The sequence below is a fragment of the Gasterosteus aculeatus genome, chromosome 1, assembly GCF_964276395.1.
Source record: "Gasterosteus aculeatus chromosome 1, fGasAcu3.hap1.1, whole genome shotgun sequence".
NCBI classification, from domain to species: Eukaryota; Metazoa; Chordata; class Actinopteri; order Perciformes; family Gasterosteidae; genus Gasterosteus; species Gasterosteus aculeatus.
In genome coordinates this window covers 1611061-1629614 of record NC_135688.1, presented here as the reverse complement: position 1 = coordinate 1629614, position 18554 = coordinate 1611061, and the positions used below count along the sequence as shown (strand labels likewise).

The following is an 18554-nucleotide window of genomic DNA, read 5'->3' as shown; positions in this document are numbered from 1 at the left end:
TCGATCTCCAGGTGGACCTTCTCCTCTGAGGTGTTTGGCTGTGACCAGCAGAGGGCGCTGCAACCACAAAGTCTCACCCACACAAGTACACATGTATGTATATTAAGCAGCAGAAAGATGTTCCATCATCTCAGGATTTCAAAGCAGAGAGATGGAAAAGGTCTGGGGATCCTAAAGGTACAATGGGGACCATGAACCTCTTTGCCAAATGAGAATGAAACCCAGGCATTATAATATCAGATATTCCACCGTGGATTCAAATAAAATAAATAACTGTGGATGTTGAATTATATCTCAGTGGGTAGCTGCTCTGGGCACTGCAGGAAAAGTCTGGCTAAGCATTGTGAAGTTCTGGGGACCTCGAGTATCACTACAGAAAAATAGGGTGATCATTCTGGGGACTATGAATTGATGTAGTCGTTGAGACATTCAAGAGGAAAGTTGGCACCAGTTGTTGGGATACTTCCTCTGGGGACTATAAATGTTCGTACCAAATTAGCTGCAACTTTGTGCAATCGCCACTCTAGTCAAAAATAGATAAAGCCAACGTCGTGTTCTGGAGGTTGCACAACTGTGGGGACCAAGAATCGCTTCACAAATGGAGGAATAGAAAGTGCTCATCTTCTGGGGAGCGTGAATCTGCAACAAAGGAAGTCATTTTGGCGGCTGCACGCTGCTCACCTTCCCTCAGGCTCCTCCCCTTTCACCCAAGGCTGAATTTAGGGGTCATCAGGGGGCCGCGAGCAACCAAAACCAGGGGGGAAAAAAAAGGGTAGAGTGCAAAAAAAGAAATTAGTGAACGAAGTCGCTGAATGTACGTTGAACCAATGAGTCGACACATTGTTGTCATGACAGAAATGCTCATGTTCAAGCTCAGCAGCTGCTCGCAGCCACGAGGCATTAACATTGCATCGCTCTCAAACACTATAAATAGGACGTATAAATGTATGATTGCGCTCGGGTAACTTGGGTTTCCCAGCAGCAAACGTCCTGCAGGTTTTGGTTCGTCGATAGACGTTTCTTGCAGGAACGTGTGACGGTTTTAGTGCAAATGTTAAAAAGGTCTGCAGCAGCAGACGGCACGGCGACCAGAACCAATATGGATCCCTAAGAGGGTTCTACGGATTCTATTAGTTCACATACCACAGGAGAGTCAATGCTGGACCCGCTGGAGGGAGGGGAAGCCCTGGAGAACCAGAACCGAGAGAGTCAGGCAGTGAGAGCCTGCAGAAGAGGGGTTTTCCAAAGGGACCCTGGTGGTAGACGCACTACCACTGTGGTCCACAGGGGGCGACAGACGCTTTTGACAAACCAAATAACTGCAACGCGTTAAGTAACGTTTAATTTAGATTTGTTTAATGTTAATTCCATGCTGTGTTTCAGTAAGAACAATACAGATTCCCTGTCTGTGGCTCCAGTCAGATATCCAGTAGTACAAATCAGCTCCAAGTTACACATAATGAAGCAAAAAACAAAGAGGAGAAACAGGAAACCGGCAAAACAAAGTAAACCCCTTCAGGAGCTTCGGAAAAGAGAAAAAGAAAAGATGGGGAGAAGCAGCAGAAAAGAAAAATGTGTCAACTCATGCAAGCGCGGACGATCCTTTTACATTTTAGGCTTCTCCGTCGAGGGTACCGGGCCGAATAGAGACACTTTTTAAAAGAAATTAATTTAATTAGAACCACCAGCTAGCGATAAGTCGACTCCAGAGGTTCAGCATGTGTGCACAGTTACAGTATTTCAGCACAAAGTACAGTCCAAGGACAACCACGAAAACATGACAACAGAATCACTAGGGTGGAAAAGTCAAGCACGTCTTTGCCCCGCCTGGATATCGCCAACTTCCTCTGAAAAACCTACGTTAACAAAAAGGGCACTTGTAGTTTTCCAAATTGCCCCCCCGCACTCCCAAAAAAAACAAATGATGATTTGCATTACATTTCACTAAAAAACAGATAAAATAGCTCCCGTAACTAAAAGTCAACCTTATCAGTAATAAAAGTCAATTTCTGTAATTACATTAAGAAAAAATTCTCAATACATCCAGCAACTGATAAAAATATCGAGGAAAAAGCAACAAAAAAACCCAAACAAAAATACAACAATGAACACAACGATAACAGTTCAGAACCGCTTGTACCAGGACAAAAAACACAAAAACAACCCAGGATGTCGCTTTATCTTTGACTTTTCTAACATTGTATTTCCTGTCTCAATTAAGTGCTATTTACTTGAATGATGTAAGGGCTAATATAAAAATAAAAAAGAAGAGAAATAAACTTGTTGTCTCCTCGGCCCTGCTGGGTTCTTGGAGCTGGAGAGGTGGGAAAAAGGAAAAAGGGGGAGCGGAGGAAGAGGAGGATGGTGAGGAAGAGTGGGGGTGGGAGGAGTATGAGGGGGGGGGTCGGGGTCTCAAGTTGTTTGCTGTTGGAGGCGGAGTCTCACTGGGCCTCGTCCTCCACGTCCTGCAGCGCCTCTTTGTTTGGTTCTTCACCTGCTACACAAAACAACAACAAAAAGGTTTCCATTAATATTAAATAACACAAAGTGATCCGCGGTCAGAATGGAGCTCGCACATCATCAGAGGATCAGATGTTTCAATGATATCTGGGCGCTTCCTGTTCTCATTTCAAAACAAAGGGGCATTCTAGCACTTTTCTGTTACAGCTTTTGTTGTGAAATGTTACAGGACATCGTTGTTTCACAGCGTCATTAAATGAAGTATCTCACACGCTATGAATATAAAATTAAATAATAATCACAAACCGCCCAGAGCAACAAACTGACGAGGCCACAACGGCCTTCAGCCGTTCAACCACCCTCAAGGGTCAAAGGTCATTCATTTTCAAGCTTCCATTTGCAAGTTCCCTAAAAGGCAGCAACACCGGTTTGAAAGGCTAAAAACACCAGAAATATTTATACAAGAATAAATAACAAAATGAAAGTGAGTAATTGGATTGCGATCAGCTTTCCTAATGAATGCTTTGCTTTTGGACGACAACATTGAGTGATTGGGAGTTAAATGGTTGGATCCTTCACTGAGACCACTGGAATCTAATTCTGCCCCCAACCATTGGGTTCAGACCCAGATCAACAGCTTCTAAAATATTCTATTAACCCTCGGAGCGTCGTCGTGTGCGCAACACGCCATCTAAACCTCCGTGAAGAGTCACGCTCTGTTAACGGGACTCAGAACCCGACCGAAGGAGAGTTATTAAAGCGCGAGTCAGATAGAGTTGATGTCTTTTCTTCAACACAGCATGATGTCCATTTAGTAAATGATGGTCCATTTGCTTTAGGGCGGGGCTACACGCTGATTGACAGGCCTCTAACAGGCCATGAAGCAGAGGATGCATTAGTCCGTGTTTCCAGAAGCTTTGCAGTTTTTCGTGTTTGGCTGGCAAACAGAGTTGTAAGAATTTACAGAAGAATTAACATGAAAACTCAAAATCAGGACCGAGTGTTTCTCAGAGCGGGACTTTCACCCTCGGGGAGGCAGGACTCCTGGAAGTCCTTATTTGGGCATGCAGACCGACCGCGTGATCCAGGTCCTGGAGGCTTAAGCCGATGCCAACTGTGGCTTTTTAAATCCCGGCTTACCTGTGGGCGTCTCGGACCGTCACAGACCAGATGATGGGTTGTAAAAGTAATTCATTTCACTTCAAAACACCCAGGAAAGAATCCTTTGATGAAACCGGCAGTTCAGGTTTGGTATTTAGCCACGACAGAGATGCAGTTTTGTCGCCACGACCGTTCAAGATGCACGGGCAAAGCGTTGCAGCGGAGATGAAAATAAAAGCTCTGCTTTGAATATCGCCGCGGTAACAGCAGCTACATTTGATGTAGATTGTGTCTCTGGTGGTTTACTGACACTGAACTAGGATCAGCGTGAAACGGAAGCAAAGTAGACCAGGTTGGTTTATCGCGCTAGAGGCCAGTGTTAGAATGTTTTAGGCGGAGAGGAGTTTCGCTGGCCGTGTTGTGAATGGGGGGGGGGGTTGAGGAGGGTCGCCGTGGTGACGGCCTCTTACCTTCTCCCTGCATGTCTGAAGTCCATAGTGTCAGGTTGTCACGTAACAACTGCATGATGAGTGTGGAGTCCTTGTAGCTGTCTTCGTTCAGTGTGTCCAGCTCTGCGATGGCGTCGTCAAACGCAGCCTTTGCCAACCTGAAGAAACACGAGGTCGCGTTTAACATTCAGACCCAAGGACCGTTTCTTCAAAAATCGTAAATTACTAAATAAATGTGAACATTATGAGAGAAGATCACAATAACTCAAACACAGCGATGTTAAAGCGACACAGTCGGGGGTCTTTCCACCAATCTATGAACCACATGGTGGAAACCGCTGCTCAATCACGACCACGGTGCAAACCGCCCGAGGTGGAGACGTTTTAAATTGAATGGAGGGAAACACTGGAATACTGACTCCAGAACAAAACATAGAGGAAGATTATAAAAACAGAAATGTAATAACAATAAAGAGCCTAAGAACAGAAGACTTCTGAAGTGTTCAGCAGAGGCAGCGACCTGCAGGCGCGGTCGGGGGAGTTTAAGATCTCGTAGTAGAAGACGGAGAAGTTGAGGGCGAGGCCGAGGCGGATGGGGTGCGTGGGCGGGAGCTCCGACATGGCGAGGTCGGTGGCAGTTTTGTAGGCCACCAGGCTGTTCTCCGCTGCCTCCTTTCTGTGGTTGCCAGTGGCAAACTCTGCCAGGTACCTGTGGTAGTCACCCTTCCTGGAAGGGGAGGAAATTAAAAAACTATTATAAAAACACGTTGGGAACAATTGAATTACAAGTTGATGGTGTTGATGGTTTTTCTGGTCAAGTGTTGGTTCACTTTATACCAGGAGAAAACCTTCGGTTCAACCGAGTGGAGCCAAAGCTTCATGTGTCAAAGCTGCATTTTCTCTGCTGACCAGCAGGGGGCGACTCCTCTGCTCCCATAGACGTCTATGAGGAAATGACTACTTCTCTCTTGATTTATTCCCTCAGTAAACATTGTAAACATGAGTTTATGGTCTCAATCTCTATTTTCAAGTCTTCTTCAACACAACGTGATGTTCATTTAGTAAATTCAAACAGACAAACGGTCAAACAGACCATAAAGAAAGGCATTTCTGTTCAGACCACAGACTTACATTTTGTTGTAGAAGACCTTAGACTCTCCCATGACAGCAGAGGGGAGTAGGTGTCTGTCCAGTGCATCCAGAATGTCACCACAGATCGTCTTCAGCTCCTTCTCAACCTACCAAAAACAAACAAAACTAAGACAACAATTCAAATCGAAGCCGCTGTCATTGTTTTCTTTATGTGCTGCATGAGGTAACGTTACAGCAACAGCAGCTCAGTTTGTTGCTGCTTGATGCCAAAAAAAAAAAAAAAACCTATCCAGTGGCTGCTCTATATATAATATATATATATATGGACACTGTAGGTTGGCTGCTTACAGCCTGGGTGAAGGCAGCTCAGGACGTGACCTCCAGCAGGTCTTGCCCAGGCCTGCCCGCCTCCTGGGGCTTTAACACTCGTCGTAATTTAACATTAAATGCAGCCTAGAAGATTTAGGGTGAATATTCCCACGTTTGTTCAAATCACAACACACACACTCACACACACAAACCCCGAGGGAGCTGGAGAACAAAAGGAGAAATGAAGGTGCAGGAGCAGGATCGCCCGGCTCTCAATCCCATTAGGTCATCGACTGCAGCTCAACAGCCTCTCCCAGGCCTCTGACACACTCCGGCCCCTCCCCGATGAACAGCCAGCTCCTATTTCCCTTCATAAAAGCGAGGCTGAGTGGAGGACTTGCCAACAATGACTCAGCGCAGTCCGTCCAGTAGCCGCTCGTAGTGTGTATTGTTGATATGAGCCGGTGATCTCATCGCTCAGCACGGCAAATGTGAGAAGTTGTGAAATATGAAATACGTATTTGGGACGATGGGGAATCCACTAAAGTGCTCGTAGCGGTCTGTATACAAACACTACGCTTGTGTCGGGGGGGGGGGGGGCCTTGGCTGAGCCCTTTACCGTTTGCCTGTACTCCCGGATCATCTTCAGTTTCTCCTCAGCGCCCTTGCTCTCCTCCCTCTGCTCGATGCTGCTGATTATCCTCCAGGAGGCTCTCCGGGCTCCGATCACATTCTTGTAGGCCACTGATAGTAGGTTCCTCTCCTCCACTGTGAGCTCCACGTCCATGCCCGCCACGTTCTTCATAGACACCACCATCTCTGTGGAGGAGACACACTTGGAAACGTTACTTATGACACCTTCACAACGCGTGCCACGACGAGCTGCGACCCCTCAACTGACTAACGAGGTTTGATGTCGGCCGCCGTCGCGCGGTGGCGTGAATCAAACTGGGGCGCCGTGACGCAACGCCTCCCGTAGGCAGAGAATCACACGGTGACCACAAACATTATGCCATTGCTACGTTTAATTAGCCTATATGCATCGCTGGGCTGAAGGCGTTGAGGCGTGTTGTGCTTAAAGACAATAATTTACAGCTTACAGAATATGCAGGTCAGGGGTGACCCTGAGATGACAGTAGGCTGGGGGGGGGGGGGGGGGGGGGGCTTACTTTCGGAACGCAAAGCATTCATCTATTCACAGTCAACAATCCAAGATCACACTCAGCGGGGGGGTGGGAGGGGCAAACCTCAACCTCCAAATTATTTAAGCGGCGTGACTTTTTTTCTGTACACTGATAAATGATCCTTCAATCAACTAATGTAGCGAGTATTCGAATATCTGCAATAGTACTGACATTATTAATAATAAGGTAACTTACGCGCCAAAGGAACAACAAGCCCCGTCACTCGCTGCACAAAACCCACATCCTGCCCGACCGCCACCGCTTCTGCAAACTACCGCCAAGCACATGCTGTCACACACTCGTGCACTCTGCTTCTTCAAAGATAACGCTACGCCGCGTTAGCTAACAGCTAACCTGCAGAAGTTACGTTATTCTTCACTAGCTACATTCAGTGGAAATGAGTACCAGGCGGTGGTTAATCATAACGGTATCATGAGTACAACTGCTGGGTCCCTCAGCTCCTTTAAATCCAGATTAAAGACTTTTCTGTTTGCTGCTGCCTTCAAATCGACCATTTCTGCAAGTCGGAATTCTTAAAGACATTCTTAAAATTACATTAAAAACAATTTTATTCGATTTCAAATCGGTTTTATCCTTTTAATGTCTGTTTTTCTTTTATGTTTCAATGTTCTTAACGGTTTATAAATCTCCTCACTTTATGTTTGGATGTTTTTAATGGTTTTATGTGAAGCACTATGAATTGCCTTGTTGAAATGTGCTGTACAAATAAAATTGCCTTTGCCCAAAACTGATCTTGTTGACGCTCATTTTTGGTGACAAATGATTAAATGCAGTAGAAGACTTTTTGTATCGATATAAAACATTTTATATAAGGAATCTTTAGCTTTTATTGTTTTAAATGCACAGGTATCAGATCAATGAACAGAATTGAAAAGGACAACTTATATTCTCTTTTTTTTTATTATTGATTGGTTTTAATGTCTAAAGTAAGACACAGCTGGTATTTAGGAGACGACATTGTTGTCTTACACTTCACCTGGTCCCCACAATCTGCAATACATTCTGTTTTAACTATTCTAAGTCCATATTTAACACTTTGCACAGTGTCTTGTCATAATGCAGACCCAATAATGGCGTGAGGGTTTGGTTGGGATTCAAACAGCCTCTCCTGCACCGGCCATCTATAATTGAAATGCAGCTTATCCAGCAGCACTTAAAACACTGCTCGTTATTCTCATCATCCCGTGTGTCGTCTTTGTACTACGGACTCTCTACTCACTTGCTTCACACAGAAGAATCAAAGAGCGGTTTCCTTGAAGGAAAATGAAAGATGTCTTTATTCTAAGAGTGTTTTGCAGACATGGAAGCTTCTGAACCACTCAGGTTAAAACGTGTCAATGGTTTCATGGCGGGGATTCTCTTGTAGAATCATAAAACGTGCAGGCTGGCGTATTAATAGCCCCCCCCCCCCATCTATGAAGCGCTGTATAAATACGTCTTCCGCAATGACAAGTTAACGTTTGATGACGTATTGCAGCAAAGAAGAAGAAGAATCAATTTGAGCGGATTCCAGCGGGTGCCGGTCAGCCAGGAGCCCGTAATTCACTCTGTAAATACCCTCCAAACCCCGGGAGTGAGTCATGGCACAGTCACTCCACGTTACCGGGCAACGCGCTCACCAGCGGCGACGGCGGCCCGGTCTAAAAACAGCCTCGACAAGGCCCGTAATGGTATGACAGGAGCGTACCGGGGCGGGGGTCGTGTTCACCAATCGATTCCGTATAGGAGGAGGGAAGGGGGGAGGGGGGGGCCGCGCGCACCCCACTTGAAGCGAACAGCTGCCCTCCCACTCACCGCTAACACACAGCGAGGAGCTAACGCTAGCTAACCTCGCAGTTCAGCAGGCTAATGTGCAAATGTTAAAGTTGCCTAGCATCTAACGAGACGGGGTGATTGTACACGGGGGGCATGACACGGGCTGTTTCAGCTGCCCCGGACCCGTAGCGCAGACGTTAAGCTCCGTCGTTAGCGTGGTGCAGGGGAGGCGACTCCTGACAGTTCACGCTCCAGTAATCCGCCATTTTGTTATGTCCCCCCCTTCGCTAACGTTAGCCACCATCCGTACATTTTTCTTCTTCTAAATAAAATAGATATTTTAATGGCATTTTTGGTGTTAATGTCACTCTAGATTTTTCACCCCACAAACAAAGGCCAACTGCCATGTCAGTGTGTCGTTAGCTGAAACACGTCGGCCGTAGCAAGGCGCCCCCCCACCCCACCCCACCCCCCAGCTAGCCGCGGCTAGCATCGAGCTAGCTAGCTGAGCGCCGCTCCGTCAACGTGAGCTAACGTTAGCTTAAAAAAAAAAATCCCTGCGGCGAACATGTCCCCCCGCGAGCACCAAGCCCCGACAACACGAGCGCGTCCTACCGTCGTATCGCTCTGCCTGCTCGGCCAGCTTCGCCTGGTAAACGAGGTCCTCTCGCTCTCCCATCGTGTGTTCGAGGTGCAGCCGGAGGGGGGGTAGCGAACGGGTCAGAACGCGGGGTAATTCTTTGGCGAGAGAGCACGGTGGTGCGCCAGGTTCCTAGAAATCAACTGGGTGGATGATGTGAGTGGTGTTCCGCCCCACCGGCAGCGATGTGCAGTTGATGGGTAGTAAAGATGGCGGCCGGTCTCACCGGAGCGCCGCACATACGCACATGAATCTCCAGCAGCGCCGATGCCGCCGCCCGCTTCGCTTTCACGCGGAGGTGATTTCCCCACAATGACGGTTACATGTGAATACGTGTGTGTGTGGATGGATACATATACATTTTTTTTAAAAGCAGAACAAAATAAATTTGTAGTTTACATACGTACATATATATAAATAAATAAATACATGTAGGAAAATAGGATTTAATTTGTGCTGACTATGCTGACTTTTCATTTTTTCAGATATATTACAATACATCAATTACTGCATAGGTGCTTTTTAGTCGATGATTATTTCATTCAACACATTTGGTTCACGACAAAAGACATTTTCCACTAAGAGTTGGCTAATTAATTACCCATTCTAATGAATAGCATTAAAAACAAGCAATTCATTTTGACTGTTATTTAGCTGTGAAGTGTAAATTTAAACTTTAAAGTGTTTTAAGTGGTTTTGTAGATTGACGATACATGAAGGAGTTGATCAAATATTATGTTTAAACAATAGCGTATTTCACGTCGCTGATAGTCATACCGTTATAACTTGTTTGCTTTATTAAACCTGTACAGGATTCATACATATTTTGACCAATGGATTTCGATGACTAGTATTTGAACTAACAATGAAAATTCCAAGGCATACACGGTGTTTCCCCTACAATTAGGCCCCAAGAAAGTCTGTCTTATCCACCATGGATGAGTATCGTTTGGGCTTTTCTCCAAACGATACTCGATACCAGTGCTAAAACCTTTTAAACATACCGCCTGCCTGAAACGATACTTTTTTTTTCTTACTTTAAATTATGGACAATATATGAAATGGGCCTGGAAATTACCATTTTAAAAATCCATGACCTTTTCAGGTTTTCCAGGGCCGTACGGACCCTGCCTGTACATTGACACTATAGCTATACAGCTTCACGTGGTGTTACTAAAAATAACCCTGGTAATATGAATGGCAATTATTTCTGTAGCTAAGCAACTGTGCAGCAAGAATGAAAAGGTTTGTTTGGTTCGGTTAAAACATTCGTCATCCGTTTTACCAAAAGAACAGCCCATACATTTAACAACTCATTTGTCATTGGTTTGACTTTATTTACTAGTATATTAACACATTACATGCTACAGAAAATAAAACGGTAATTTCAATTGTCTTGAAAGAATATAGTGTTATAATAAAATGGCACATTTTGATATTAAAACAATTTTCACTGGCATTTTCCTTTTTGCCACCTGTTCCTCTTTATGACAGGAAATTAATAAATGACTTAGTGCCAGGCTCCTAAGAAATAAAATTAAAATACTTTGTGTTGGTTTCCTTGGTAATGTCATTTATAAAAAGGTAATGATTGATGTAGCTGAGCAGCTGCCGTGTAAAGTGTGAGAGACAAAGAAGCTGGATTTGATCACATGGCCGATATGTTGATGTATCAATACCGTGATATCGAGTTAAATATTGTAGTGGATTTTTATTTTTTATTGTCCTGGATTCATAGGCTGCGTCCCAGTAAAGTGAGGTACTGCTCGATCGGTGGCACTGAGGATTATTAACACAATTCTAATCATGTGACAATCCCCAAAAATACAATGTGATTTTCTCCATATTGCTCAGACCAGAAAGTTTAAAAAAAATTAAAATTTTACCATTTTGAAAGGGGCAAAGTTTGAAACGAAACGACGAGCTCGTCCTGTGGTCAACGTGTGGAATCAGGCATTATTACACCTTTAAAAACACCGTACTCATAAGAAGAATAAGAGCATTCTGTAAAAGAAAAAAAACATATCTCTGTGAATGTTGTTAGTGACACCTGAAGGCGACACGGTGTGTTGGTCATAAATATATTCTACGTGACGTCCGAAGGGGGGGGGGGGTCGTCAGGCGTCATAGAACAGAAACAGGGAGGAGCTCGATCACGACGTAACTTCTAAAGACACGGCAGAAGGTAGATTAGGAAAAAAAAGAGACCTGGTGTGCTTTAAATAAAGAGAGTGGAGGATAAACGTGGGGATTAAAGGAACTTAACGGCGGGAGGTGATTATCAGAAAGGTCAAAGGTCAGGGACCAAATCAAATCGTCAGACGCGTCTGCTCCGCCAAAGGTGGGAAGACGGCACGAAGCAACATGGCTGACGGACGCAGGGTGAGAACACATGTGGGGCCATGGGAGGGGGGGGGGGGGCAACAGATGTGCACCCCTCCAGACATCCTGCAGTCCGTTTGAACCATCGAGGCCTCCCAGCATGCATCAGTAAAACGCGTACATCCCAAACCGGACAACATCTGCTATGAAGAACAGTAGAAAATGAGAATGTTTTAGCATGTAATGATAATCACATCGTGCGTCTTGTTCCTCTTTTTGTGGGGTTTTCTCCGTTCTTACAAAAGACTACTCGGTGTCAGAGGAGGAGGCTGAGCTAAAAGTTCTGCTGGTCTCCGGTCAGTTCTTATTTTCCCCGTGTCACATTTGGTTCTCTCCTCCAGGAGGAGTTCACGTCCTCGCGTTGTCGCCCTCGTCGTGGCCGATGATGCGTTCCCGTCCAATGAGAGCTCCTCCACGGCTCGGGGTTAATCTCCAGTGAACCGGTGTCCAGTACGATGCCAGGAGGCTAGAACGAGGAGCTAATGCTGCTACTTTCAGGTGGCCACATTCTGCGGTTCATTTATGGGATGATCGATAAAACGTAGTGTGCTGCTGGTCTGCTCAGGCTTTAAGCTCAGCTGACGGAGGAGGTAAACACAGAACATCGTTTTGATCTTCGAATAGTAGGCGTCGCTCACACCCACCTATCCGACCGATATATTTCAGAGTTGTATTAGTTGCGATTTTGTGTCTTGAATTGACTGAATGAAGACGTCGACAATAAGAAGATATTAGTGTTGATTCAGAGCGACACAAGCCCATCAGGAGGAAAGGAAACAGTTAGGAATTATTCTTCCCATCCACTTTCTGGCCCAGTTAAATGAGAAGCTTGATGAGGTTCTCTTGTTTTGTAGTGAATATATTAGCTTAGCTTAGCATGAATCTGCATCTGTCCAAATGCTAACTGCTGCACAGACCCGGAGGTGTATCGCTCTTCTCATCGCAACTCTTGGCAAGAAAATGAAGTCAATCTGCTGCATTAACAGCACCTGTGAGAGCAGACGCAGCACGCGAGAAGGGGGCGTTGCCACGGCGATGAAACAGGAGATCCAGACCGCGTGGACAACATCAGTCGGAGCGAGGGGGGGGCGTGGTTACTCAGAGGGGGGTATAAAGGGTCCGCTCTCGAGTGAAACTGTAAAACCTGGAGAGGATGTGAGGCCCCGAGGGGAGGGAGGCGGGCCGGAGGGGGGGAGGGGTCTAATACTAGTGTCCAGGTAGCGGCCTGACCCGGCCGCTCTCAGCTGAGCTCCTCCTCGGCGCTGTGATGGTCCAGCAGCTTGACGTGCGTGAAGGGGAAGTGGCCCCGCTTGCCTTTACATTCACCCTCCCACTGGCCATTCACGTTTATTTTGGTCACCTTCACCCTGTCGCCCACCTGCGGGGGGGGGAGGAGGGGGGAGATTCATTATCACCATCATCGTTCAAATACCACAAAGAGACAGACATCTTTAGTTAGACAGAGAGACTGCGTGAAAGAGAGGAAACACATCTGGCTGTCGGGAGAAAGAAACACGTAAACATTAATGAATCAACGGTGAGACGTTGGAGACGCAATGTGAAGAACTTACTCGATGGAAAAAGACGACAGAAGCTTCCAGAGGAAATAAAAGCAGAAGGACCCAACTTGAAGACTGGGAGAACACACAGAGAGCAGACGGCCGAGGCGTTTCCACCGCGCAGATCCGACTGAAAGCCAAAACAATCGCCAGCGCACTTTTTCTACAGGTTCTTTGTTGTTTTTCGGCCGTATTACTGCCGGTTTAGTGTCGTGTTACAATTATTTCCGGTAATTAAAAATAATCAAAAATCCTTCTGTGTAAATATCTCATGTTACAACGTGGATACATGCAGCTTTTATATGTACATATTTTCTTTTCTTTCCAAATTTCGGTGGTGCGGCTCATATTCAGGTGCGCTCTGTAGTGCTGAAATGAATCTTTGTATGCGGTGTCTCTACGTCCTCCGCCGTCACGACGTGTTCACCGGCCCCTAAAAAAAAAGCACCCGACGGCAAACCGATGAGTGAAGTCACCACGACTACGTCACCTCTCATCCACAGTGTGGGATCGAGGTGAAGTACGAGGTGGAGCCTCACACAGAGACACAGAATGCACATTCACCATGCGTTGAAAGAGAAACCAACGAGCACCAGGTGAGTGACTAACCGAGGGGTCAACGAACCCGAGCAAACGAGGAACTAACAGACGGCTCCAAAGGTCGGCGAGCCGGGAGTTTGATGACCCGCTTCCCAGTCGGGACAAACTTCCTGCTCAGCAAAGGGCGGCGCGATTCTACAGCCCCTTTCTTTTATTGACTCATTTCATTGAGAAGGTTTGTGCAAAATGGGAAACCATTTTTAAATACAACTGTATTAGAATGAGTGCGGCTGCAAAGTGTGACGTATTCGTGACTTGAATCCCGTCATCGCTAAAAGGAATGTTTAGAACAGTTGAAGCAAACACGTCGGTGACACTTCATGTGAAGGTGAACAGAATCAGATCGATCACAATTCCATCAGCCATTATTCAGATCAACTTCAAAGAAACCATGAGAAACATTTCCTGGTTCCCAGCTTCTTAGAAGGTGAAGGTTCACATCCGTCCTCTGGTCATTATGAATAAAAACCTCAAAGGGCCACAGAAGCTTTTGCTCACGACGTTATTCACCGCGTAATTAAACTCAAGAGTAACTGGAGGTTTGGTTCTTTCACATCTACACCGCCGGTCAGAAGGAAATGTGGTTAAATCATTAACTGTCCCCTGCTGAGTCACTGCTAACCGCCGAGAGAGCCTCAGAGGGGCTACGGACCCAGCACGACTAAAAACAACAACAACAACAACACACAGCTTCTTCCAGCTGACAGAGACACGGACCCAAGGACGAGGACGCATCCTAAAGACCTCCGAGTAACTCAGATATGATCCTGATGCACAGGTGCAACCGGCTAGAAGCCCTGAATCAGCCCCCCAGTGACGGTCAGATATCATCACTGGGGGGCTCCAGTAACACTGAGAAAGAGTGCCACGGCGGAGGCCATATTTACCTCCAGGGCCAGCGCGGTCTTGTCGTAGGCGTTGGGCACCCTCTTCTGAACGGCCCGGGCGTAGACGGGTCCGTTCTGCAGGTTCGGGAGGGGGGTGGGCTGGGCGTACTGGCTCGGGTCTCCCAGCAGCGGGGCGCCGGACTGGGGGTCTGAGTTCCCCAGTGCCCCGGCCCCTCCCAGCGGCGGCAGCGCCGGTGCCCCCCCGCAGGGTACGCCACTGCCACCGCCGGCCGAACCCGGGGACGCCGGCCGGTACTTCTCCACGTAGGGCACCGGGATCATCCCGGCCCGGCCCTCAGAGTTCTGGGCGTTCCACCACTGCTCCTCCGGCTTCTCCAGCACCCGCAGGACGTCGCCCTTCCGGAAGGGGAGGTCCTCCTCGTCGTTGCCGGGGAAGTCGAAGAGCGCCCGGACGAACTCGTCCTCCAGGCGGGGCGGGGCCCCCCCGGGGCCCACGGCGATGAAGGAGGTGTGTTTGGACTTGTTGATGGGCTCTATTAGAGTGGTGGTGTCCAGGTAGTGGATTTTGTAGAACTCCAGCAGAGCGGGCAGGGCTTCGAACTCCTGGTCGCCGATGCGGAACCTCGGCTGGGCGGAACCTGGGAAGGTGAGGAGGGAGGAACGTGACCACGTGATGTCATTTCTCATCACACACGCTGCTCTTTCCTGTACATTCATGTAAAAATAGTTAAAGATTAAAATAATCTCGAGTGAAAAAATCCCAGCAGGAATTACAAGCCGAGGAGCCCCCTGATCACGTGGCCTTAACCGTTACAGTTTAACACGGCAGCTGGGGATGTTCATAGAAATCACTGCTATTTAAAAAAAAAAAAAAACTCCCAGCAGCCACCACGATTCCTCTTAGTGACACACACGTGCACCGATGGGTGATTCACCGGGCCGGTGTGTTGTATTACAACTGCAAGTGACCACACTGACGATAGCGCATCCGTTTCTGGTGCAAGACCGGTCCCATCAGCATCCCCGCCCCCCCCCCGCCCCGGCCCCACTAGTGTTCCTCACCTGGACCAGACTGCCGGTTGTTGCTGATGCTGTTGATGATGTAATGCGAGACTTTTGAGTTCTCCGACACCGACAGCACGTAGTCGCCGGGGCTGGTGATGGAGTCCCGGACCAGGAACACGCCGTGCCGCTGCCCCTGCAGCAGGGACACCGCCTCCTGCCTGCTCAGCCGACCCCAGTACCAACTGCCGCGGTCCTCCGCGTCAAAATTCCCGGCCATTATTATTATTTTTTTATTTTGAATGAAATAAAATAAACCGCCCCCCTCCTCCTCCTCCTCCTCCTCACTCCAAAAGCCGAGGCTTCGTCGCCAGGCCTTCCCGCTCCCTCCCGGTATCCACAGCGCGAAGCCTTCAACTCATACAAAAAAAAACTTTAGCGCCTTAAGAGCACGTTTGGTAAACAGGCGACACCCGCAGCCGCCCGTTCGGACATCAAACCCGCGTCACAGAACCGCAACCCGGAAATGAAAAGCGACCTTATCTGCTTGTCGGCCGCGATCCAGCCGCGATTGTGATGAAATGCCGGTTTTTTTAAACGACGGAATTCCAGCTACAATGCAGCGGCCGATGACAACTAACTTCAAAAAACCGAAATGGCGGATACGGGAAAACCAAAAAAGAAAGACCTCACTCGCCGGATGTGACGTAGAATGATGTGCGCCCGAAGCGTTAGCTTCGAGCTAAATCGGAATCGTAAAACTTCCGTTTTGAGCGATGCACCATTGTACTGCTCATGGGTAGAAGCGCGTGATTATTAAATATAATTACATTACACAAATGAAATAGGTGGGATTCGTTTTATAACAATTATTTAATACTGTGGTGTTTATTTACTTTTTCAAAAGTGTAGAAATGTTAACGCTTCTATTCTGAAGTAGATCTGTTTTCCGCTTCTTGTGAACTCTTCTTAACTTGACAGCTTTGTCCTTTATGACGCTGGTTTGTTGTGAAACATAAAGTCGATTCGTTTCCAGCAGTGCTGTTGTCACGCCGATGACACGCACGGACTTTACGTTTTTACGTTCTGTTCACTCAAACATTTAGAAGCTTTCGAAAAAGAATCTAACGGTATGTAGCACATTTCACCCGGTAGACAGCAGCCTGGATGCAATTCTCAAGCACGGCCACCAGGTGTCAGCCCAACGTCATTTAAAACCTTTAAAAACTATTTCACTATATGCGGTTTGATGGTCGCCACGTTTCCCTCAAAATATGTTATCGATTTAATAAAGGGTAAGTATTAGTAAATAAAAACATGTATGCATGTTAGAGACAGAATACCAAGGACTTGATGGTTAACACATATTTATTAATGGTTTACTAACTATCATATTATTATAATTATATAGATTAACTGTCGGGGGCCAACTCTGGATGTATAGCCCGGATACTTTGAGCAGTCATAATATTCAAACACAGTAAATGCAGGATGTGTTTTTGTCTCGTAGAATTTATTGGAGTCCGTGGCAGAACAGAAAATGCTAGTTTACGACTCAATCAGTAAAAGAACGCACAGAGCCTTCTCGTCAGTCCCCGCTATAAAGTGGCACTGAAACAACAGCGATCCAATGGGTCTAAAGGGAAAAGGGAGGTGACAGAAGAAGACACACAGGAGAATAATACAGAGGTGTACTGTAGATTTAGAAATAAATATTGAAAATAGGGAGGCCAAAGGCCCAAGGCTACACTTCGTTCCTTCAGATTCACATTAGCATGTTTTTTTGTTTATAGAGTCTTTCAGTAACACAAACATCTTCACATGTAGTAATAATAGGTCCTCCTGTTCTATGAGATGTCATCTTTTACTGTATTGTATGAAAGCATCCCTCTGTGTAAGCCCCTCCCTCAAATTCTCACTGTCCAACTGTCCTTTGTTAGCAACCATAAATTTGCTTTATGCAACCGGTTCTGAAAAGTGAAGCAAATGCAACAACGTGGACATCTTCTCGCTGCCGCAGCCCTTCCTGGTCAGCCTGGATAATGTTAGACAATGAAAGCTAAACGGAGTCTGAACATTTATTGATTTATAGCTGCAGTTTATTTTAACGTCTTCTCCACACTGTGAATGTTGTTCTCCACTATGTAATGTTGCCATTTACCGTACTACTCTCTACTATTTCGAGAACGATCCTTTAGAATTTCACTGATATTGTTGAAGCTCTTAGCAACCGTATGCAAAGGGGGGTGGGGCTTAGCAAAGCAACCAGATCCAAGTGCAGATCCATCGCTCCGGGTTCTCGTCCCCCAACCAGTTTAAGATCAAACTGCGCCGAATCTTTCGTATCAAAGGTTCCCGAATCAAAAGAGCCAGAATCTGTGTTGATGGAATTCCAGCTGTGATCGCTCAGCTTTGACTTGCAGTGTGACCTTAACATTAAAGCAGACGAGCGCGAACACGAGGCGTGACGTCCAGGTCAGGACTCCTGTGACGGGTTACAGCTCAAAGGGGTCGGCGCTCAAAGCTCAGTCTGCACCGAAGCACTATTTACATTTTTAGGGATTAAACAAAGAAGAGCAATTTGTTTTTTAAATGCTTTGATTGCAGGGGGACTTGAAAATCTTCATTTTAGTAAATCTATTGCAGCCAAATCAAACAGTTTGAAATATGTTCTTTAAAATAGTTTAAAACTGCCTCCTCACAGTTGTTGTTTTAAATAAATAAAGTAATCCATGAATATGCAATATAAGTTTGATATTTAGTTTGAGCGATCGATACGCCCACCTTCCATTACAGAAAAGCCCCGTGGCGTTCAAGGACCCCCCCCCCCCCCGTCCTATTGAGCGTCTGTTCAAAGGGTCTCGCTGGTACCGGGCAGGCTAAGTGATGAGCCACGTGAAGACGTGTTCAAACCGCTGAGGTGAATCCTCGTGAAGGGCCGGCGTGAAGCCTTTAGGGGAATCTATCAGCGGCAATGGAATATAATATTAATTATTGTAACTATTCCTTTTTCTTTAGTGTATAATACCCTGAATATATAAGACCCTTTGGCCCCGTTGCCAAAAAATGTTATGTCCTATATATATATATAGGATGCTGCTAAGGAAGCCCAAAGAGGTCAAACCTGACAAAGACACTTTGTTGCATTCTGC

At 46.5% G+C, this 18554-nt stretch overlaps 2 protein-coding genes across 2 annotated transcripts; both read right to left on the bottom strand.

Moving 5' to 3' along the window:
- Window positions 1-1334: 1334 nt before the first annotated feature.
- On the bottom strand, window positions 1335-9356 carry ywhae1 (tyrosine 3-monooxygenase/tryptophan 5-monooxygenase activation protein, epsilon polypeptide 1). Its single transcript, XM_078106765.1, has 6 exons — window positions 8987-9356; window positions 6031-6230; window positions 5142-5248; window positions 4531-4737; window positions 4032-4168; window positions 1335-2497 (listed from the first exon to the last, which is right to left on the bottom strand). Exons 1-6 carry the CDS (start codon window positions 9048-9050, stop codon window positions 2442-2444), a joined length of 771 nt encoding a protein of 256 aa, XP_077962891.1. The 5' UTR covers window positions 9051-9356; the 3' UTR covers window positions 1335-2441.
- A 968-nt stretch (window positions 9357-10324) lies between these two features.
- Window positions 10325-16105, bottom strand: crk (v-crk avian sarcoma virus CT10 oncogene homolog). Its single transcript, XM_040188834.2, has 3 exons — window positions 15463-16105; window positions 14440-15038; window positions 10325-12771 (listed from the first exon to the last, which is right to left on the bottom strand). The coding sequence occupies exons 1-3, from the start codon at window positions 15680-15682 to the stop codon at window positions 12634-12636; spliced, it is 957 nt and encodes a 318-aa protein (XP_040044768.1). The 5' UTR covers window positions 15683-16105; the 3' UTR covers window positions 10325-12633.
- Window positions 16106-18554: the final 2449 nt, after the last annotated feature.

Excerpts from the sequence above, each read along its gene's own strand:
- ywhae1 (XM_078106765.1), bottom strand. The coding sequence starts at position 9,050 with ATGGGAGAGCGAGAGGACCTCGTTTACCAGGCGAAGCTGGCCGAGCAG. Across the intron at positions 5,249-6,030 it reads TCCGGGAGTACAGGCAAACG|GTTGAGAAGGAGCTGAAGAC; the intron begins GTAAAGGGCTCA and ends TGTTTTTGGTAG. Across the intron at positions 2,498-4,031 it reads TTCAGACATGCAGGGAGAAG|CAGGTGAAGAACCAAACAAA; the intron begins GTAAGAGGCCGT and ends TGTTTTGTGTAG.
- crk (XM_040188834.2), bottom strand. The coding sequence starts at position 15,682 with ATGGCCGGGAATTTTGACGCGGAGGACCGCGGCAGTTGGTACTGGGGT. Across the intron at positions 15,039-15,462 it reads CAACCGGCAGTCTGGTCCAG|GTTCCGCCCAGCCGAGGTTC; the intron begins GTGAGGAACACT and ends TCACCTTCCCAG. Across the intron at positions 12,772-14,439 it reads AGACCGCGCTGGCCCTGGAG|GTGGGCGACAGGGTGAAGGT; the intron begins GTAAATATGGCC and ends CCCCCCCCGCAG.